Here is a 24,531-nt window from a genome sequence, read left to right as displayed (position 1 = left end):
GGATGCACAAGGAATTCTTTCACTTTCCTCCCCGTATTTTTACCAAATGGAATACTTGATTTCTTTCAGGAGTGGTTGTTAAGGGGCAGCAATATAAAGTATCAACTTTATTAAAACCACGTTAGGGCCAGATTCTCAACAGGTGTAAAAGTCTGGCCACTATATATCCCTTCTTGTATTTAGTTCAGCTGTGGCTGCATTTCATCTGTGGCAGAAGTGATCCTTATATTTCACTGATATACGTTAAGGCCCTGATCCTATAGTCTCTCTGAGTTGTTTGCAGGTTTGGTCCCATAGTTTGTGGAACAGTTAAAATTGCAAACTTCTCTGAGATCTTTTGAGGAGAAAGGCACTCTATAAATGTAATCATTATTCCCATTTTTGTCCTTTCTATCATTGGACAGTTAAATGCTTTTCCCACAAGGCGTTCTATTCCATTTGAACTTCCTATAAAAGAATGGAGAAATATGGATACAGTTAATTTTTTAAGCAATTTTTGTACATTTGGGAGTTACAGTGAATCATTTCCCTCCATCCTCGAATACATAAAACTATAACGAATCTGAGATAATAGCTTCTTCCTCTAGTTTTGATTTTCTTCTGATGCTTCTTGGTGTTTTCTTTTGTTGCGGATCCCACAGGGTCACCTCCACATAGCCCAGGTGCCTCAAGGGGAGCAGGTCCAAATCACACAGGACAGCGAGGTGAGCCAAAATGCCACGTCATGTGAGTAGATATGGTCAGAGCCTAGGCTATGTTTCTTAAAGCACTGTTCTCAGTGATGCTGAAATAAGCGAAAAAACCCAGTGAAAGTGGAACTGAATGCATGTGGGAGAGCCGCATTGAAATATGCCTCAATCTCAGCAAATGTAGCACACTCCTTCTCTGTCTATGGTTGTATTTGGCCAACCAAGGAATGCATAGGTGTTTTGTATTAGCAAATTGTGGCTTATAGCAGATGTGCTTTATAATGGGCTTCATGGGAGGCAAAGTATAGTACATTCAGGGTACTACTATAACTAATAACAGCTTTTGTGAGGCAAAGTATAGTACATTCAGGGTACTACTATAACTAATAACAGCTTTTGTGCTTAACAAGTGCTGCAGTTCAGCAGTAAAGGATTTTAGTAATGCAGCCTGCAGAATATTTCCAAAATACCTCATGGTGTCTTTCACTGTGGGAACTGCAAAACTGTACTAGGAGGATTTTTGAGATTCCTGTTAGTGAAAGTATTTAGAGAACGAAGCAGTTTCTAGAAGCCTGGCAGTGACTACATGCCTCAATTACAGTTCTGTCAGCCCCCTGGCATAAAAATAGTGCAGCAAAAAGAAAACTGATTCTCCAGAATTATGGCCCCAGCCTGGAAATTGTTACACAGGCAAAACTCCCATTGGAGCCAATCTGTCCTATGTATTTTAGTGCATGGAATAGTATGGTATACTGAGGTCCTTTGGTGAAGGGTATGTTCTGATTCCCTGCACTCTGAGGTTAAAATTATTACAATAAATATGAGTGAGTTTTAGTGAAAAGAGTTCTCCTTTCAGGAGCTGGATGGGGTAAAGAGAAACAAGAATGAATTTTCAAATTCTGTGGCTCTGAACGCAGCTGTGGTCAGGTGGATATTTGTTGTGAAAGAGTCTAGTGTGGGCATGAGAAGTCACTACAGAGACTAAACTCCATTGACCTCAGTGGGAGTTGCCTGCATATAAAGACTCCAGGAACAGGCTTACGTTTTAGCCATGTGGTTTGAAAACAGCTGGATTATAATTTATTCCAATATATACTCCTTTGAAAGAAAGTGGAATTGCAGCTAGTCCAGATGGATTGATTTAAATCATGATGATTTAAATAATTGATTTTAATCAACTTTTCCATTTGTTCTTCAATTCTTTTCTAAGGAGAGGTGCATTCTCATTGGTTGATATAACCATTAAACCATGTTGATTTACAACTAAATACAGCCTTTCCACTAGATTTGTTACATATTTTTGCTATCTACCAGGGTACACTATAACTATATATGTTTATTTAGGGAATTATATAGGTTAATGCTTTTGGATTTCTATTAATTGTACATTTTAGTATATTGGGAAATGGTGAATGATATATTGCTTATTTACTAGATAATTAACTTTTTGTCATGACTTGTGTCAAACTGCATTAGGGTGGTAACTGTAATTTAATTAAACACACAAAACAAAATTTACTTTTATTAAACAAAACAGCCTTAAATGTTTTGGATACGTAAGCTTTCTGTCAAAACATGTTTCACTTTACAACTAAATGATTTACTAAACAGAGGGATTAACTGTAGTCAGTAAATTCAGCTGATTATTTCAGGTCAGCCTGAGAACATTTTCAAATACGCCTAAGTGAAGGTGACTGGAGCTTAAATTCTCTTAAAAATGAGACAGTCGCGTAAGTTACTTGGGCTGATTGATTGTGCCATATTTATAAAGCTTGGCCTCAAGAGTTAAATGTTTTCTTCCTGATTCTTTCTTTATATAGAAAAGCAGTTTTTAATTCAAAGTTTTTGATACTGACTCATAGATTCAGCATATTTATTCTTTATTAAAATGTTTTAAGAGATTATAATAAATTACAGCCTTGACATATTTTGTATTAAATGCAGATTTTATTTTAAACAGGTTTAGTTTTAAAGAGAAAAACTTATTATAATTTAAATAACAAAATAAAAAAATCCAATTTAATTTTTTTCATAATAAAATTGTTGATTTTTATTCACCGTGCTCGCAGTGTTATGGAGTGTAAAAAGAGGAAAATGAAAGAACTGCGTGTGTTTTTCTCACAGAAATTTGCCATTTTACTTCTTGTGCTGAAATTGTTTTGGGGAGTTTTTTTCTTGATTTGTTTTGTTTCTTTTTACATAAACATATTTTTGAAGGACCTTCTTAAGAACTTAAATCAGAGTTTCTTTCTGTAATGAAGTTCCTTCCCTTTTCAGTGTTCATAGCTAAAGGTCTTTTGCAAATAGTTTACGGCATTTAGAATCTTTTGTAATATGTGCCTTGGAAATTCCTATACTAGAACTCTTTGTTCTCATTTTGGGTTGGATTTTAATAAAGTAAAATAAATGGCTGTTAGTACTAATGATAGCTTAGTAATAACAGACCTTATATCCATTAGGAATGGCATATACAATAACAGCCAAAGATTAAAAAAAATTACTCTAGTAATTTTAGGATGACAGATGTTTTGAATTGTGCATGTTTGCAATTTTACAAAAATGAGGGAATATGAGAAGGGAAAATCTACCTCCATAAAAGCCATATAAACAGATTGCTACTTAATCATTTTACTGTAACACTCCCTTGCCCCCACCTCACCCCGAAGAACTCTTTTTTAAAAAAAATTTAAAAAATCAGTAAAGTAGTACAGGCATCCATTCTCTGTGATTAAAGTGCAGAAGCACTTTATTTGAGTTTTACTGCCAAAAACATAGACCTGCAGAAGAATTTCCTAAATTAATAGATTTCCTCAAATAAATACACATCTCCTTGAGAAGTGCTGCTTTATTTCTAATTCCTGAGTTCTGTTTCTTCTTATTTTACAGGGTAATCTGCAGATACATCAGGTTCATGTTGGTCAAGATGGACAGGTAGGAATTGATCCTTCTCAATTGAGTTTTAGGTAGTGTTGCAGTTCAGTCTTCATAATTAAACGTTACATATGGATTGACTTCATATTACCAAAAGTTGTTTTAATTACCAAAATGTGTGCTATGTCTTCTACTTAAATTTTATGGCATAAACAGAAAAAAATGTTAAGCCACCAGTTAATATTTTGCCTACTTATGATGAAACAGTTTGATATTTGACCATCATTATTTCATCACTCATGCAATAATATATTTCATCCATATGTTTTATGATTTCTTGTCTTTGGCTACTTCGTTGTTGTGCTAAACTAAACTGATTATCTTGTGCACAGGATGTTCCTTGTACATACTTTTGTCATTGACTGTCAGTGTGGCCATATGTGGACCACAAGCTATGCAGGCATAAGAACATTTGTTGCTAAGACTTAAGCAGATATTTTTGTATTGTATGAATGTCGAGAGAGAGAGAGATCTTTCACATCTGGTTGTGTTCTTTTTGATAAGATATCTTTATTAGGCAGTTACGCATATGTGGGACAGGATGAAAATGAGTCCCAAGCTGCAGCAATGACTCTGGGAGATTGTTTGAAGTAACATAATTTCCATATCAGGTGAAAGTGAAATTGCTAACATCTGATCACAGGACATCCTTTATCAAGTTATTTTAGGTTAAAATACCCACAGTAAAAAGTACTCATGTAAGGGAAGCTTCTGTCCAGGCCACTTGAATGAACAACTGTTTTTGTTCATGCTGAATATTATAATACAAGCTGTGTTAAGATCTATGACCAGGGGCTTGAGCTTTGGCAAGACACAAGCCACTTGGAGTCTGAACCTCTGGGGAACTATCGGAACTCTCAATCTTTGGCCATTCCTGGCCTTTTGTGTGGAGAAACAACCTAATCTGTTATTACAATTAATTTTCTGAAGAGATTTTTTTAATCAATTTTAATCTGAAGTGTCTTGTTGTTGTACTATTGTTAGGTCACTGAAACAGGATAATGTGGAAGTCATATGTTGGAGCATTCTTTTTGGGATTTCACTATTTCCTTTATCTCCCATTGGCCCTTCTGCATGTAACAAAATGCCAAGTAAAGTCTTATTGGAAGAAATAGTGCATATTTAACCCTGGATCTTTTATTTCTCTGTGACACTAACAAGTGTGCAGAATATTTGCAATTTTCTAGTATTACAAACCTAGCGTTTTTTTCCTTGAAATGTTATTTCATACCACATAGGGCACATATTTACCATAGTAAGTGTTCTGAATCTCTGCATCTGTAAATAGATCCAATACATGCCAGTTAAAATATTTTTATTATTAAAACAGTGTCAACTTGCAAGCAAAAAGATTTGGATGATCGCATTTTGCTGATGGTACCTATGCGGTGATGGTTAAGTGAACCCATTAGAGCAGTGCTTCTCAGAATTGAGCTGCTGCTTGGAAAGCCCCTGGCAGTCTGGAATGGTTTGTTTACCTGCCATGTCTGCAGATTTGGCCAATCACGGTTCCCACTGGCTGTGGTTTGCCGCTCCAGGCCAATGGGGGCTGGGGGAAGCGACGCCGGCCGAGGGATGTGCTGGCCACCTTTCCCACAGCCCGCCTTGGCCTGGAGCAGTGAACCGCGGCCAGTGGGAGCCGCGATCTGCTGAACCTGCATACGCGGCAGGTAAACAAAATGACCTGGCCTGCCAGGGTCTTTCCCTAAACAAATGGCAGACTGGCTTTGAGAAGCACTGCATTAGAGTATCATACATCCTATGTGGCTGTTTCCCATGCTGGAATAAAAAGTTATGATGTAAATATGAGTTTTCAGGGCTGAACTATTTTTGAAAGAGTTCATGAAATTTTGGAGATCTAATAAATTATTTCTAAGAGATGCAAACTTAGAAAGGATGAGTAAGAAAAATATGTTCCAGAATTAGGGTTGTTTTCCAGAAGAGAAGAAAAATACAGATTAATCAGTTTTGGCTTGATTAACATCAGTAGTTCATGTAAATTAGGGAATTTTTCACTGTTACTGGACTTAAACATCAATGTGTGTTGATAGGAACAGTTCTGGCCCTGCAGAAGTGATTGTGGCTACAATTAGTTGGAAAACTTCTACCTACATTTTTTCCCCCTGATTTCTTATTATTTTTAGTTGTGAACCACAAATGATAGTATTGCAGATATCATTGACTCTACTTTTCAAACTTTATTTTCACAGTATGTTACAGGATGCAAAACGAATAGTGTAAGTCTTTTTATTGTTTTCTTCACCACGCTTGTATTTGAATTCACAGAACTAACTGCTACGCCATGTGAATCACCAGGGACTTTTGTCAGAGGACAGCTTGCATATGTATCAAAGCAAGTACCTTCCCTTAGGCACCAGTTTTCAATAACTTTTGCACTCTTGGAAGCACTACTTGCTACTTCCTGTTTCCCTACAATCTTAGAAGTGTGAACAAGTGTGCAATGGCTGTGGTGAGACTAGCTCCATTCTTAATGAAATTTATGTGCCCCTGATTTTGTGCATATTATCAATGCTTTATTATTTGGAGTGTAGAAGTGCTAAGTGGTCTCAGTGAGGACTGGAGCTCTATGTGCCAGGAAGGAAGAATGGCAGCTCTGGGAAAGGCCCTTGTGTAGCATTGTAGATGTATACTGTGCTGTGTAATGGCTGTACCTGACGTTTCCTCAGTCCTTTCCCCAAAAGTAGTATATTATCTGAAGGTTGAATAGGTACATAGGGTGACCAGATAGAAAGTGTGAAAAATTGGGAAAGAAGGTGGGGAGTAATAGGCACCTATATAAGAAAAAGCTCAGAATATGGGGACTGGCCCTATAAAATCAGGACATCTGGCCACCCTATATGTACAATACAGCCCAGAATCAAACGGGAGAAGTAGTAGAGTGTGGTCTCTACTGCTGGAGTACTTCTCAGAACATTGCCTGCTGTATTCTTCCAACTGTCCATCACCACTTTGAAAAGTCACTTTATTCCCCCCCTCCTTTTTTTTTTTTTTTGAGCTTTAATGCACCTTACCAGGAGAACTTAAGGACATCAGTAATGAGGGAAGTGAATAATTTGTCATTTTGATGGCTTTCAAGCAGGTATTGAATATTCTTGCAAACCAAGTTTTTATTAGATCTTAAGTTTTGCTGGCAGCAGTCCCATTGGAGCACTAATCCCCAGCTTCCAGATTCCACCTATTAATGTACATATTATTAGCACAAACAGGCAGGCAGACCTTCAGAGGGCTTCCACTATTCAGATACTGTTTTGTACTACAACATTCCTGATCTAAATTGTTACCCTGATCCCCAGAAAAGGGCTTGTACATCAATTAGTCCAGAGTACAAAGAACAGGATTGTGTTAGCTCCATACTAACTAAAACAAAACATAGTTTAACTCTACCATTACATTTTATCTGTGAAACTTTTCCAAACTGATAGCTATATTTCAAACCTTGCAGAGGATGGTAGTACTAGCTCTTTCTGCGTAATGTTGCCAGCTGTTTTAATTTTTTGTTTTTATTTTTTCCTGTTTAATTTTCTGTCCTGGTAGTTGCATTGAATTTAGATCTTGCTTTTCTGGCATGACTGTCCATGGAACCAATGAAATCATGCCAGAAAGAAAACTCTACCTACACATGTGTTCTATTAGCTCATAGTTTCATATTTCAGTGGACGTTTAATAAAAATACCAAACTGCAAAAATAATTAGACTTTGTATTAACTAATAGCTTAAGTCCTCAGACCAATGGGAGTCTTTTTGTATTTGGCAATGACTGTGGATTACCAGAAGTTTCCTCATTGTCTTTTCTCTCCCTTTATTCCACCCCTTGGCCCCCCAACCCTTCACTGCATCCCGTTCTTCCTTTTGCTGAGTTTTAGCGTGTTATAGGTCCCCAAAGGTGTTAGATGTATACATGCTCCACAGCATATGTGAAGATAAGTCTATGGTGTTGAGAAACCCTATCCTATGTGTAGAAGTAGGCAGAAGTGTAACACATTCAGCATTTCAATACCCCTTTATTTCATTTTCTAGATTGTTCTTTGTACATCCCAATGCCTTACCAGTTAGCCAATTTAGGAAGTATTTAAAATGACACCAGAGAAATGGTTTTCAGCTAGTCACTTTTAGTTTACAAACAAAACAAAAAGTCATTGCTGTTTTAAAAGTCAGAATTTGATTGAATTTATTCCTAATGAGCAAATAGTTTGCTATGTGTATAGGTTCTTCACAGAGGGAGCATTCATAAGATTAGTTTGCGTCTTTATGTGAAGTGTGTGTGTGTGTGTGTGTGTGTGTGTGTGTGTGTGTGTGTGTGTGTGTGTGGCATCTAGAGAAGTTAGGAGAATCCAAAACAAACTGTAGCATCTGTCACAGGTTTAGTGAAGAGAAAGCTAACTATTGTAAATTGCTTTTGCAATATCTGTCTATGTAATCTATCTACTGGATGTATGTGTAATATATACATTGTTTATGATATTAAATATATAAATATGATCTTTTTCTACCGCCCAAATATATGCTAGGCACCTCACAGAAACAAGTATAGGCATGGTCTCTGCCCAGAGGAGTTTACAATCTCAAATCAAAATAACGTGCCAAATTAGGTTCATAAATGGAGTAGGTAGTGAAAGGATCCTGGTGACATTAACAACACATAGGTATTCAGTTCAGTGAGGTATGTATACATTGTAGTGGTAGCATTAGTTTTTTTCTGCACTGTTTTGCCCACCTCAGTCACTCCTCATAGGCTTCATGACAGCAGTGAGTGTAAAGAGTTGTTGGCTGTGGCAAGGGAGGTGGCTCAGCAAACAGGTTTTTACAAGAGCACTTCAAGCATAAGGAACGGCATGGAAGTCACAGAGCTGATTTTTGAGAGGCAGAGATGAATCAGTGTGTTTGGTAGAGTGGAGAGAGTGATGGTGGAGGAATGTGAAAGGAGTTCAGAGTTGTAGGGAGGGGCTGCCTTCTGAAGGGCGAGTTCAAGAAGAGTGTGCATATCTATGTAATACGTGAGTGATGTTGAACTGTGAAGTTCAGGTCTGAACATCCCCAGAATGGATATGTATCTGATATGCAGATCAGACCATCTCTCACACACACTGCACTCAGTGTGCAATACTACACAGATGACAATATGTTAAAATGATATATAGAGATACATAACCTCATGACCAGATCTGGAACATCACAAGAACACAAGAATGGCCATACTGGGTCAGACCAAAGGTCCATCCAGCCCAGTATCCTGTCTACCGACAGTGACCAATGCTAGGTATCCCAGAGGGAGTGAACCTAACAGGTAATCATCAAGTGATCTCTCTCCTGCCATCCATCTCCACCCTCTGACAGAGGCTAAGAACATCATTCCTTACCCATCCTGGCTAATAGCCATTAATGGACTTAACCTCCATGAATTTATCTAGTTCTCTTTTAAACCCTGTTATAGTCCTAACCTTCACAACCTCCTCAGGCAAGGAGTTCCATAAGCTGACTGCGCTATGTGAAGAAGAACTTCCTTTTATTTGTTTTAAACCTGCTGCCTATTAATTTGATTTGATGACCCATAGTTCTTATATTATGGGAACAAGTAAATAACTTTTGTTTATTCACTTTCTCCACACCACTCATGATTTTATATACCTCTATCATATCCCCCTTATACTCCTCTTTTCCAAGCTGAAAAGTCCTAGCCTCTTTAATTTCGCCTCATAAGTGACCCATTCCAAACCCCCTCATCTGAACCTTTTCTAATGCCAGTATATCTTTTTTGAGATGAGGAGACCACATTTGTACATCCCATGCGTTTCTGTAAGATCTGCTTGTTATGGTCTGATGTGAAGGACAATCTATACATCTTTGTTAGGGGGAATGGAAGTGGAATAGAAGAAGGGGGTCTGCCAGTTGATAGATAGTATACTCCAATGACCATTTATTTCTGATTAGCTTAAACCAAAAGGTAAATATGCTTGTTTATAAAGGAAATTATTTAGAAACCCATCTGTCTCTGAGAAAACTTTGAACCAGTCCTGTTAAGATCTACTTTCTGTTCTTTTTCCCTCGATGCTAATTACTACATATTAGGTATCTCTCTTAACAATAAGTAATGGCACCATATAACTGATTATTATCTCATTAAGATGCAATTTAACCAGCAACTCCAAGAACAATTTTTAATAATAATACAATTAATATTGATTTTAATTCTGCTTTTGCTGAATTTTAGGCTATAGAACAAGTTGAATATAGCCAATGAAAATATTGGAAATAATCTTTTTCTGTCTGAAAAACATAATCATAGACCAGTAAATAATTTTTTTTAAAAACTATTTTACTAGGACTATTTTGCCAGTTAGATTTTTTTTTCAGGGCTATGAAAATCATTATCAGGCAAAATGTCTCAGATGTGTTGATTATATACAGTATATTGCAGCGAGGAACATAACATTTGCATTGTGTTTGTATGTAGCACCTCATTACCCAGGTAGCTAGCACTCAATAACTAGAATAATGTGTGTGTGTGTTATTTCATAGAATAATCAATTACAATAAACTGTTTTAATTCTCTTTTCTGAATACTCATTTTAATTGTTCATTTTGATACTGTAGAGCAGATACTGCTAATATGTATTAATAAGGCCAGTATAAACATTTTTAATCATGGCATGACTTGAACAGCTGAAAGAACACATGTATACTACAGATATTGTTTTGTTGACACTGGGAATCAGGCTACTGTAAGGTAGTGTTAAAATCCCTACTTCAAGTCCTTGACTATGGCATTCTGCTCTTCCTCTCTGCCTCACTTCTGAGCAGCAGAGGGCAGTGCTGTTAAGATCATTGTCAGATGCATGTTTCCTTAGCAAAAGGTTGAGAAAAGGGGGTGGATTTTTGAATTGCAGGCACGGTGCTGCTCTGATATCCCCCTTGTGAACTGTCATACCATGGGACACAGAGATATTCATATTGTGGGTTTTTTTGGCATATGCCACTGACAGAGAGGAGTGAGAGAGTGAGTGTGTGTGCGCGCGCATAGCCCTCAACTTCCGTGCCAGCTGTGTAGTAGATTGTTGAAAAAGCTGTTTTCCTGTTTCAGCACATCTGCTTTGAATAATCTACATAGAGAAACAAACAGAATTGTTAGAACAAAAACAACAAAATGAAAAATGCAATGTTATACAGCTGGAAATTAGAATCTGTTAGTCTGGTTTTGAAAAAATAAGATTCATAACTGGCAATTCTTTGAGAATTGATTGTACAAAGTTCTTGCAGAGCTGCTTTGTTCTTCAGAAATGAAGGTAATGAGCAAAGCTCATTTACTTGTCTGTCCTTTATACACATTTGAAACAAAAAGTGTTAAGTATTTGCGAAAGAAAAATAAGGTTGCTCGAAGTCCTTGATTGTGATCATTTTAATTGTGAAGTGGTTTTTTTGTTTTAATCTAGCTTGAAGACCACCCCTTATGCATGCCTGCGTGTGTATATATGTATATATTTATTGACATTAGTCCACACAGTAGAACAGCTGTTCCCCACTTTGGGCACTGCTCTTTCAGGTCCTGTTTACTATCAGCATTCACTGAACTGCTTACATTAGCCTAGGCTGGTATAGTGGGACATTATTTTGCTGCTGTGATGAAATTTGGCAGATATTATAGCAAACTTAGAGTGGAAAATGAATGTAAAATTAGTTTGATATGAAGATTTTTAGAATATTTTTCCATTTTATTTAAATATACTGTATATTGTAGGATATAAAGTACCTCTGGAAAAAATAAGCGTGGTAATGCATTAAGACCAGTATAATCTTTTTCTAAAGTAAGAAATGGGTAATAAGTATAGAAATAATAAATTACATCTTTAAATACTGCATTTAAAAGCTGTATAAAGTTTAAATATTTAAAAAAAACGGTTTCTGGACATCTGTTTTAATTGTTTACATGGAATGATATCAATCACTCAACACACAAATATTTTTTCCACAGTTAATGAACCTTGATGAGGCAGGCTGTTAAAATTTGCACACTTGTACCCAGTTTGTAAAAGTTATGCACATTTTCTATAATGGCAGACAGAGCACCATGAAATAATGTTCTGTGGTATAGTAACTGCTTTGGGATCATAGTCCTGGGCTCTGTATAATGCTCTTTGATATTCAGCTGAGGAAATTCTGATTTGACATGTAAAATGTCAACTACAGGTTATTAAATTTGATTACTGCCGAGCAAACTTATCTGTGCCTTAATAGAGTGGAAAATGTATTATATGCTGTGATGACAATCAGCACGAAAATAAAAAGATGAGTAAAATGTGAAAAAAATAAAAGACGGGAGCTAGTACTGAGGAGGTATTAACTAAGATAGAAGATACAGTGTACACTCCAAGTATACACATAGAAGATATCAGAGAATGCTTTTGATTTTTGAATGGAAGTGGTATTGACTTACAGGCCAACTACACAGTATATTTTAATAGGAATCAGAATGGTTGATTCGGTACACTACTAGTGTGATTTTTCAGAAGTGCCTCAGTGACTTCAGAGCACCATGTTTGACTGGGCTTCAGCTCATCTTTTGAATTACCTGGTCAGGATGCAACTGGATTCTGGAGTGGTTGTGTAGACAGGACCACACTGAACCATGCCTAACCATGTATAACCGAGTTAGACAATTCTCCTGTCTCCCAGGTATCTTTGAGAGAACATCCCAATGTGTATTAACAACTAGATTACATAAAAATATTTGAGTTCTAGTTATACCTCTGTAACAATTATCTATAGTAAATGTCAGAGGTGAGTTGGTAGACAGGCCAACTTTGCCAGTGGTTACTGCAAGTCTGGGTTTTTCTGGGAAGAATCATCATTCCCAGACCATTGCTTCTGTTTCTAGTTTCACGGTTTGGAGCCTGGTAATCTGTAAAATATTTTCCTTGTTTTTCTCCTAAGTCACTTAAAGAATGCAAAACTTTCTGAAATTCTTGCCAGACCAATACTTTATACTCTGTTACTTTTATAGTTTTTTTTTTTTTTGTTCTTTTTCACTTCAAGAAGGACAAAAGTCTTTGGTTTTTTAATTTTGGTAACAGTTCCATCCCATTTATTTGACCACTTCTAATAATTTCAGTCACTATTTTTACTGCTTATGAATGTTTTCAAGACGTTTGGGCACGTTTTGGAACACAGCAGCACTGAGACAATCACTTTTTTTTTTTTTAAGAAACCTAGCAATATTCATAACCTCTTTACAGAGGACACCAAAGCAAATATAAAGTTACAGGGTTTTTCTTTCTGCTCACTATTTCTCTTCTCACTGCACTATCCCTCTCCTTTCTTCTTGTTACTTTCCCTGAAATGCACTACCATAAGGAGTTTTAAGGACGCCTGCTTCATTATACCACACAGTCAGCAAGGTCACACCCTGCAGAACTCTGTCATACTGTAACATTGTTTAGCAAACCCAGACTGTCTACACTTAAGTTCTTGCAGAGAGAGTTGCTGGTTTATCACCTTGTTTCCCAGAGAAGATCATCCACATCCAGTATATTCTGATAAGCCACCAAGAACATGCTTAGCGCAGGACAAGAAACACAACTGCCTGCTTCCAATAATTTGGGCCACTCCCCAAGTTGTAGTCATGGAAGCACTGATGGCAATCAGGTTACTGCTTTCCACTTTTAGCCTTCGCTGTTCATCAACAAATATTCCTGTTTCTCCTCCAAGAAGCTGCAGGGGTGAATGGGAGCGCCTTGACGTGGCTCAGGTCCTTCTTCAGATCAGACCTACGGGGTCATTATGAGCAACTGTTCCTCCACTTCCAGAGTCGTCACCTGTGAGTCCCACAAAACTCAGCCTTCTTCTCATGTTATCCAGCTTCTGTCTGAAGCTGTTGAGAGAGTTGGTGAGACAATGTGCCAGCTCTACTTCTCCTTTACTTCAGACATAGGCTGCACCATTTCCCCATCTTTCTTGATGCCTAGCTGTAATCAGCTGGCTAAATCTGAATCTTAAGCAAGGCAAAGATCATGCTAGTAGAAAGAAGGAAGGGCTTAGAAGAATTTGTCTCCTTTATGGCATCCCCCGTTATTAAGACAATTTTCTCATTTGTTCATCCACAGCCTTGGCATCCTTTGGACTTTTCGTGTGATTGGATGCCTGCATAGCCATGGCAGCAAAAAATGACCACTTCTGTCTGCCATTGACCAAAAGGTGATGCTCCATCCTGTCAGACTTAGACCTAACCATAGTGATCCATGCATTTGAGATCTCTAGACTTGATAATTGCAACTTGTTATATCTAAGAATGGAGCCATGCACCCTGGAAGCTCCAAGTGGTACAAAATACAACAGGCCCCCTTCTTAGCAGTGTATGTAGTTGTGAATATATCACCCTAATGCGTTTCTTTCCACTGGCTCTCCACTGACAACAGAATCCAGTTCAATGTATCTGCCCAGATAGTCAAAGCCATCCAAGAGATTGTACCTAATTTCCTGATAGATTGCCTCTGTCTCCATGGAACCACGAAAGAGACAGCACATTCATAGGAGCTGAAGCTAGACTATGGAACTCACTCCGACAAGAGACAAGAAGAACCACAGGCCTCACTGCGCCTCAAAAATAAATGCAATGCTCACCTCTGTAACTTGCAATATCTTTTAATATGGTCTTATCTTAATTCATTTTTATTTGTGTGCATGTGTTCAGTTCCTCTCATGTTAGCCATAGAAGTCCCTACAGTAGGTAGATAGATAGAATTTATTCAGCAGTGCCCAGCTACTGCTAATAGTAACACGAGCCAGAGCAGCAGTGCATCTAGAGTTAGCAGAGGGAACAGAATCCAGCTGTGTGGAGATGGCAAAAACATTCTGTGGGTATTTGAAGCTATCTGCCAAATTGCCTTCATGTAACCAGTTTATTCTTCCAAAGATCTCATCTTCTGTGATGCAATAAGTTTTTTGATAATTAATATAGTAATCCTGAGTGGTTAACCTGCCATAGAATGAATGGGGAGTTTAGCTAAATTATAGGTAAGCATTATTTAATTTCTTTAAGTCACTGTTTCTTGAGAAAGCTCACTGGATAGTGATTGAACAGAAGCTTGGTGGTAGAACTGGCATTATTTTAGTTTAAATTTGTATTCCCCCCCTCTTTTTTATGATGTGCATAGAGCAGGTGTTTGAGTGATTTATTTTATCCTTGCAGAGCTGTGTGGAGCAATAGGCTGTAACTATGACTTTCTTATTAATGTATACATTTGTGCCCATGTCATGCAACTGAACAAGTGTGTGAGGTTTTCATCCTTTAATACAGTGGTTTTCAGCCTGTGGTCCGCGGACTTTGGGAGTCCGAAGACTGTGTCCTGGGGGTCTGCAGACTATGTATAAGATTTCCGAAGAGGTACACACCTCCATTTGAAATTTTTTAGAGGTCCACAAATGAAAAAAGATTGAAAAACACTGCTTTAGTAGGATAAAGTTTGGAAGCAGTATTTCATATTTCTAGTACCTAATGCTATTAGACACATGATTCCAGTTATATATCATTGTAGGAGGAAAAAGAAAAGCATGGAGGGGAAAAATGGTGCTCAGATTAGTTACTTATATCAAGACTAGAACTGGCTTTTTGAAATAAACTAAGATGAATGAATGTTTTTAGTGTACTTAGGGTTTGGTTTGAAGATGTTTGTATGCTTTGGATTAGCTAATATATGTAGTGTTTAATCTTTACTATAGTATTTTACAGTTCAGCATGTATTTAAAGATGCTAACTTAGCCATACAGTAGGCAAAATGTACTGTATATCTGTCTTCCCTGAGGTAGGATAGTGTTCCACTGATGAGCATAATGCTGCTCCAGGAGGTATAAAGCCACTTTGTTTTACTATTTGAAATGCGCATGAGAAATTCTAACTTTAAAGAAGACTGTAATTTCAGAAATAGGGGCCGGGTCTTGCAAGGTGCTGAGTTAGTGTTGTGGTTTTTTAAACTAACTCACTCTCACACACACACACACACACACACACACACACACACACACACACACACACACACACACACACACACACACACACACACACACACACACACACACACTTTTCAGATTACCACCATATTTTTCATTTAAACTCTATCCAATTTCTGGTACTTTAATCTACAAATGTAATTTAGGCAAGTTGGAAAAAAGTGTCTTGCAGTAACTATAAACTGAGCTGCTGTAATGAGAAGATGAAAGTCAGGAAAAGAAAGCATGTTGTTCGTAATAAAAATGTTGGTGTGGGCAAGTTAAATATGATTCAACTTGCATAAGACCTCAAGTGTTTTTTTATCGATAGAGCCTCTTGAAAAACTCCCAGCATTCTTGTGTATTTGGCATCAACCATTTTTGGACTATAATTTGACAGTAGCTGCTTAATATTAAAATTAAGGCCCTAACCCTGGAATGGGACCAGCTATTATTTATTTATTTATTTATTTATTTGTATTGTGGTAGCACTTAAGGGCCCCAATCATGAATCATGGCTCTGTGGTGTACAAACTCTTGATCAAAGAGTTTACAGTCTAAGATTAAGAGCCTGGGGAGTTTACAATCTAAGTTAGATTTGTGATTCTCAATGTTTTCCATACAGTGTCAATATGTTACAACAGAAAACAATTATAATGATTCCTCCTCCCCTGCAAGACCTATTCATAACACTCACAGGGGTCATTACTTCCAGGCTGATAAATCATAAGTTAAAGCATACTTGCATCCGTACGACAACCTATTAAATTCAGTGGTACTTTGCACAGGAACAGGGGTCTATGCTAATGGTCACATAGCAGGATCATGGCCAAAGTCAGCTGTTTGTGCTAGCACATGGTTGTCTCAGTCCTGCTGTGGATGTTGTGACGAGCTATTTGCCCAGATATATCTAGTTGTCTGTGGCAAAAATCAATGCTGTTGTGGGTGCCCTGCACTTCTCAGGATGAGCTACTTAGTATTTATTTGTTAGAAATAACTATCTCCTAGATATAACAAACATGCGTGGAAATATATTGAGATGTCTTGCAATCTGTACCTTGGGCAAACGTTTAAAAAAGTGTCATAAAAGGAAACTAGATGCAGAAAAATTGTAAATACTTATCCCAGTTTTCCAGGTACTAGTCAGTGGGAAATTTGCTCTGTTGTCATGCAAGTATTCTCTTTCTGCTTCAAATCCTTCCTTTGAAATCTACTCATTGAGCAATTTTTCTCTTCTTTTTCCAGTTATCAGTAAGCAACATACTTCAACTGTGTTGTCCTCTGTCTTGTGAGGTTTTTGTTGTTGTGTTGTTGTTGTTGTCTTTTCTAATTTAGGGCCCAATCCTGCAAATCCTTTGTTTATATGAATAGCTCCACTGGAGGAAAAACAAGAAGAAAATCTTAAAGTTATCATATGGAGCAAAATGTGTAACAATAATATAATTATGGAGTTGTTTTGTCACTTATCCATATTCTAAAGAAAATAGTTTCAAATTAATAGTAAAGGATTTGAATTTGGCCACACTTTCATGCTTCATGTAAGAGTCAGGCAGGTAAAGATTTATTTTGGGAACAAACAGTATATTCCAGGGGATAGTTGGCTGCATTCATATAATATAACGTCTGTATTTTAAACTTTAAGTTTACTCCTAGCACTTCCCATTGATTTTAGACATTATGTCACACGCCTATTTTTGTCCTCCATTCAGAGTTCTTTGAGTTCCCATTACTATATCAATCTTAATGGCCTAAAACATCATATAATATTACTTTTTTCACGCCACAAACCTGTTTGTTTGTTTGGCAAGACAGAAAAGCAGTGAGATGTAAAATGCACAGACGCACATTCAAATCAAGTAACATAAAATATATTAGGAAATAATTTTTTTGTGTGCAGATTATTTGTTTCCATTTGTAAAACGGCCTGGGAAGTGGACAGATTTTGTAAAGGTGATTTGCTGCTAATGTTCTGCAGGTGCTTTGTTTTGGTGCACTTCCTGAGTGGCAGAGTCCATAAAGTGGTCTCTTGTGATTGCAGAGCAAGACAGCATAATGAGTCTTCTGGAAAAAGATAACCTTTTTATCATCCTTTTGCCTTTCTCCTAAGCAGATGGGTTATTCCACTGAAATTCCATTCAAGCAGTCAGGAATATTTACAGTGCGTCAAATAATATTTTCTCTACTTGGAGTATAATGTTTCTTTATTCACCCAAATCTTGTTTTAATATTACTATAAACTTAACAAGGAGAGATGAGATAAGAAATGATAATCTTTTAAATGTAGGCAAAATAATTTTCTGTGCCTTCAAGGAAAACATATATGCCTAGGCTGTCTCTTATTACATATTTTGGTAATAAAATTCCCTTGCTTGTAAATAGCAGCGATCACAAAGCTACCATTCTGTGCTAATGTATGGAAGTCATTCCTTTTCTATTTGTTTTTTAAATGCTCTTCATTTATGCTTTTCTCATTATCTGATATGACTATGTCTTTATGCTGCAACGTTGTGCTTAGCCAAACACTTTCCCACTTGATATGTTCCAAAACTTCAATAGTTTTAAATAGTTTTGGTTCCATGCCCTTGTTGAAATATCACACACTCATATTATAGACTCCAATCCAAGAGAGGGCGTTAAGGGAATTAAATTGGGATGGCAAGACCCATGGTCAGTGGAAGTGGAATACATCACAGTGCTGACACTCTTGGCTGGGTACCAGTCACTCATTTGCTGCTGGATAATTATGATGATGCAGGTGCTCTTTCTTTTGGAGAATGTAGTTATTTTGTCTTGGTGGAAAGCACTAAGTGTCTATTTCAGAGAGACAGTGTGAAAATGTTGTCAGGCTACTAAAAAGCATATCAGAGGTGTTTAAAGGATGCTAACCTTTTCATGGAGTCTACATTAAGCATAACAGTAAATGACTGATGAAAATCAAATCCATCTCTGGTCCACCATAAGGTCTGACTATGTCATTTTGTGCCATTTCAGCAAGGTGTCCATATCAAAACCAGAAATCTTCTGCAACTCATTTAAGTGTGTTAAAACTAAAATGCATTTCTTTGTCTCCATCTCCCCTAAGACAATTGTTTTCTTGGGATTTAGATTACATAGGATACAAGATATATGCTTTTTAAATTTAAAATATAATGTAATAGTCTGCAAATGAAGAACACACTTGTCTTTTAAGAAAGTACTAGGCAGTTCGCACGGAGTTTTCAATCCGTTGCCAAATGAGTGTTTGAGTTATAGTAAAGTGTGATTAATTAATTGACTTTTTATCTCTATTGTTCGTCTGTCTAATCTTTTTCATAGCTTCTATTTTTTCAAGCCAGCCACACTAGGGCAAAGTACTTATAATACTTTAAATCAGCTGAGAGAATATGCAGTAATTAGGGGAATAAGGTTCACACAGCTGGGCGTATCATTTTGTGTTTTACATTATTTTAGAGATGTAGAGAGAGAGAGAGAAATCCATACAGTTTGCAGTAGGGACTTTTAATGCTTTGTTTAGAGCTGTTTCAAACAGGTACTGACATTCTAGAACTATTAAATGACCAGTAGATGAGTTATTTTAGACACTGACATCCCACAGGAACAACATAGAATGTTCTCAGTTCTGATCTCAGATGATATTTTTATTAGATTTTCAAAATCGGTGTCTCTCTTACTCTAAATAAAATTTAGTAAGTGTATTTGGAAAAGTAGTCACTCTGAATTGCTGAGGCTCCAAGCCATTCTTTTCTAAGAATTAGTATTTTCTGTTCAAAATTCTCAGTGTTAAATTGGAAGAAGCATTTTAACTTAAACTTATTTTATTTTCTCCAGCCTCCAGGGACTATTAGTAGATGATCAATTCTTGATTGGAAGCTAACAGTTCATAACTTGTATGTCTTGAAGCACAGATCAATTTTACTCGCAAGGATTCTTTTTTCTTTGCTACATAGGCTCAGCTCAAAAGAGTCTTGAGTTCTTAATGATCAAATTTTATAAATCACTTTATTATTTACATCTGTTTTCCTCTGAAACATCTCATTCCGTGTATCTGTTGCTAAATATTTTTGTTAAAAAGAACAAATGCTACAGAGCACAAAAGAAGGATTGATTAAGTTATTTAGCCAGTTGCTGTGATGTTTCAGTTAACTGTTTTAATATAGGGCTTTTGTAAAGACAGTGAAAAAAGAGATGCTGCAATTCCAGAGTACGAAAACAAAAGGTCCACTGTCTTCAAATCCAGTCCATCTGTCCTAGCTTGTGTAGTGCTTTCCAAGACTCCCGGGACTTTTCTTCTCTAACTGAGTTGGCACTGCAGTGTTGTTTGCCAAAAATAGGTTGGTTCATTAGGTTGTCTGGTAAAAATGTTGAAGACGCCACAATTTGGTGTAATGCAATAAATTCAGACCTTGGTAAAGTTTTACTGCTACCAGCAAGTAAATATAACTAGTCTTATGAAACTTGAAGCGAGAAGAATACCAGCCAGTAAGTATTTTTAAACTCCAGAAGTGCATATTTTTGTTAGGAATGAGACAAGTATTACATTTCACTTTTATTAAAGTTGGGAAAGAGTGGTACAGCTCAGGGATATGAAAACATTATTGCTGTCTGTATGGTGTAAGTGTGAACAAATGAAATGCCGTAGGGGTGGGGAGGGGAGTCAACCTAGAGAAATCAGTGAAATGTCTGACACATGTAGCACAAAATGAAGTCACAAAGGCTGAACCAAGAGGCAATGCTCTAAAGTGAAGTGAATAAGGCTCACGTAAAAATGACACAACTTCTGTCCATTGGAGTTTTGCCTTTGACTTCACTGGGGTCACATTTTGCCTCATAATGAATTTGTTTTATATTATCGCAATGTGCAGTGAGGATCCTGTCTGACTACTATACTGGCTTTGCAGTTTCTAGACCTAATATATCTGCTAGTACACACATCATAGTGTTTGAAAATCAGGGGTAGCCTTAGGCTTAGGCTGAGTAGGAGGCTGGTTAGGGCACCATGTCTAAAGATAATAGCAATGGGTCTAAAAGGTCCCAAACTCTGCTTTTCCAGCTGTGGAATTTTTGTCCACCTGGTCTCCCCTTCTCTCCTCCATTCAGATATAAAGACTGGTCACCTATAAATTGCAGTTGTCACCCATAATCCTTTGTATTGACAGCCACAATGCAAAGGACTGTGAGGTGCCCACCACACATGACTGGGCAGATATCCTATTAGACTGGATGAGGAAATGATGTGGCTGGGGAATAGATGTGTTGCTGAAATGAAGGAATGGTGGCTATGAACAAGAGGGTAGGGCCTTGAATCCCAGTTTTGCCTATGGACTCATCACACCTAGGGCTCCCGTGAAAATCAAGCATCTGTCCTTAATCCCTCCCTTCCCAAGCACATGTATTCCTACCTTATTCATGTATTTCTGGGCTTGGCTAGTTAGAGCACAGTTAAAGCAGCCCCAGGCACCCTAACTCATGACTTGTCCACACTGGCAAGACACTTAGAGTGCCTGGACTCTGCAGCTGGAGTGCTCCTGGTAATCCACCTCCACGAGAAGCATAACGCTTGTTGTGTCTCGGCTGAAACGCCCCAGCGTCAGTGTGAACAAGGTGTTACAATACTGTGCTGCGATTGGCCTCAGGAAACATCCCATAATCCCCTTAAGTCAAGTGGCCACTCTTGTCATTGTTTTGAACTTGGCTATAGGAATGCGGATATTGCCCTTTCAAAGCTCCTTTTCTGACAGCTGGCATGCTTATCTGGACAAAGCAACCATTAGTGTGGAATGTTGCTGCTTTGAGTGTGTGAGAGAGAGAGGTGGGGAGGAGGGGGGTCTGCTGCTGTCTGAACTTACAAGGCAGCATGCTGACATGCTCTCAGCTCCCCAAAAACCCACTCTTTCCCCCCACATACACCCAACACACTCCCTGTCACACTCCTCCCCCCCATTTGAAAAGCACATTGCAGCCACTTGCATGCCAGGATGGCTACCACAATGCACTGCTCTCTGTGATGTTGCAAGAGCTGCTAATGTGGCCATGCCAGTGCGCTTGAATCTAACAGTGTGGACATACTGCAGCGCTTTCCCTACTGCACTCTCCGAGGGCTGGTTTAACTCGCAGCACTCTACATCTGCAAGTGGAGCCATGCCTTTTGTCTCACGCAAACCCTTACACACTTATCTGTCTCGATCACCCATTGTGAGCTCTCTAGGGTGGGTACTGTATCCTTTATTACTTGTTTGACAGCACCTAGCAGTGGGGCCCTGATCCTTGACTGGGGCCCCTAAGCACTGCTATAATACAAATAATAAATCATTTTACCATCAACACTAAATGTTCTATTTTGCTAAAGACGTGATAGAGACACCATCTCTTTGGAATTTGAAATGTAGAGTAACCAAAGAATGACCTCTTTGGAAATGAGCAAAGCATGATTAACACTTGAACAAGAGAGATGGGATTTTCTAAAGCACTCGTGTTGCCCTAACTCTGCTCCCAGTGAAGTCAGTTGGAGTTTTACCATTTACTTAGTTGGTTAAATGGTGAAAGTGAGCTTGTTTGAAAATCTCACCCTCAAGTCTCACCAGGAAGAGAGAGACTGTGAATTGAAACCACATCTTAGACCAGGGGTCAGCAACCTTTCAGAAGTAGTGTGCCGAGTCTTCATTTATTCACTCTGATTTAAGGTTTCATGTGGCAGTGATACATTGTAATGTTTTTAGAAGGTCTCTTTCTATAAGTCTATAATATATAACTAAACTGTTGTATGTAAAGTAAATCAGTTTTTTTAAATGTTTAAGAAGCTTCATTTAAAATTAAATTAAAATGCAGAGCCCCCAGACCGGTGGCCATGACCAGTGTGAGTGCCACTGAAAATCAGCTCGTGTGCCACCTTTGGCACGTGTGCCGTAGGTTGCCTACCCCTGTTGTAGACTGTTGCCCCATCTTAAGGACAGAATGTGCTTAACGGGGTACAAAGCAAAGGTATACATGGCCCCTGGTCCATGGAGTTTTACAGTCTAAAATCACAAATCTGTGAGGTTCTGACCAACTCCTTTAGGGTTGTTGAACTTTTTTTTACCTCCACTAGGATAAATGGTAGTTGAGGACGCTCTGCATTTTGCAGGATCAAACAGTAAATGGGAAGATAAAATTATGCAGACTAGACTGGTCTGGAAGGCCAAAGGGGAAGGTCGTGAAGTTTTTAAACATACTCTGGGTGTGTAAGAGTCTTTGTTAGTAAAGTCGATTAACATTGTTCTCTTGTTCATGATGCTCAAGGTGAGAACTGTATTTTTCCCTTCTGTGGAAGAAATTAAATGAGATTAATCATCCCTGAAGAACAAAATAGAATAGAATAAACTGCTCTTTTTATGTCTAAATCGAATGCTTTTAAGTATACGTGTATGAGCATGGTTAATCATGGTTTGGGTTTAGCTGCACCTTTTGACCCCTGCCTTCTTAAAGTGTTGTTTAATCTTAACACTGTCACAGTTTCAGGGTTAGTCTTCCTCTGTGATCCTTTGAGGGCATGCACTCAAGGTTTCAGGCTCCCAGCAACATCTTCTCTTGGGCTCAGACCCTTATCTCTCTCCCTCTTCACTGGGGGTTTTAAGGCTGCACAGCCCTCTGCCATACATTGTGACAACCCCAGCAAGCCAGTGAGCCTGAAGGCCATCCCTGTACATTGCTTTCTCTTTGAGAACAATGACAATATTTTTACCAGTGACCACTCAGCTTTTCCAAAGCAAAGGACATGTATTCTTAAGGCAAAAGCATTATGCAGAACACACAAAAGACATTAAACAGGTTTAAACCCACACTAAACATACCAGAAATCATCCATCAGTCTTATAAGACCCTAATAGGCTAAAGCCTTTTGAAACTTTCAGCACAGACTGGGGCCCCCCTATGACCCAAGCCCCTGTCTGTTTGTTGAATCAAAAGGAAGGCCTTGAGTCAATGCAAGCTCATCCTTTTATACCGAAAGCCCTTTCTTTGTTTCTTAGTCTCTGGAAAACTCAGCCTGACATAGTATATGCAATCTATCTTAAGGACTGGTACTTCTGTGGAGCTGTTTATTATCTCAGGAACTGTAGTAATCACACCCCACTGTTTTTTGGTTCCTGGGGTAGCTGTGCTAACCCTTGTCCAATGGAGTTGCATACAATCCCTGACCCACAATGATCCATAAAACAGTCATAAATGTAATAATATGATCCCAAAAAATACAGCATGGGGTTGCAATGTCTGTCACACACGCTGCGTAACAAAAGAAAAGGATTTTAAAACAACAGAAGCATTACACACACACTTGTCTTATCAGGAGTCTTTTTATCTTTCACCTAGGCACCATAATAGGTCTAACTTCCTACAGACACCCCAACCTCTTGGAAGTCTTCAGTAGTCAATCTATTCCCAAGACTCACAAAACCTATCTCCTTTAGGGAGCATGTGAATCTATAAATGGTCCCCACCTTTATGGGAGGGATGATGGCGGTGATTCAGCCATGGGAAAAGCCTGGCTGGTGGGAGTGGGGAGAAGTGGAGGTAGCATATCACACTTAACAGTTCTGGGTGTTTGTGGAGGAGCTATTATCTGCCTTCCTGGGTAGTTTCCTGAGCACCTAGCTGTTGAATTAACCTACTATATGCATTCAGTGAACATCTTTACAATACTCCAACAAACCTACAGAATTCCTAGATTATTACAGGCAACTCCAAATCTATCAGACATACCAAGGTTTGTGCTGGGGCTGTGGGTTTTGAGCCCTCGATCACAGTATAGTTAGGAGCCAGTGTGGTCCAACCAGCCACCCAGTGACATGTTAACAATCATCCGAACTAGAAGTTCAACTTTGGTAGAGGACTCCAGTCCTGGGATCTGATTGGCAAAACTCCAGGGGTCCTATTTGGTTCC

The 24,531-nt window shown here is 38.2% G+C and overlaps 1 protein-coding gene across 1 annotated transcript in view; it reads left to right on the top strand.

The window, feature by feature from the left end:
• BANP (BTG3 associated nuclear protein) overlaps positions 1-24,531 on the top strand; it is a 262,228-nt gene that overhangs the window by 158,941 nt on the left and 78,756 nt on the right. Inside the window, exons 10-11 of the mRNA XM_050922613.1 lie at positions 642-704; positions 3,576-3,620. Coding sequence (XP_050778570.1) covers positions 642-704; positions 3,576-3,620 — 108 coding nt within the window. The remainder of the gene's footprint in view (positions 1-641; positions 705-3,575; positions 3,621-24,531) is intronic.

This window comes from Gopherus flavomarginatus, chromosome 14, assembly GCF_025201925.1.
Source record: "Gopherus flavomarginatus isolate rGopFla2 chromosome 14, rGopFla2.mat.asm, whole genome shotgun sequence".
NCBI classification, from domain to species: Eukaryota; Metazoa; Chordata; order Testudines; family Testudinidae; genus Gopherus; species Gopherus flavomarginatus.
The sequence above is the reverse complement of the archived record's forward strand: the minus strand, read 5'-3'. Positions and strand labels throughout refer to the sequence as shown.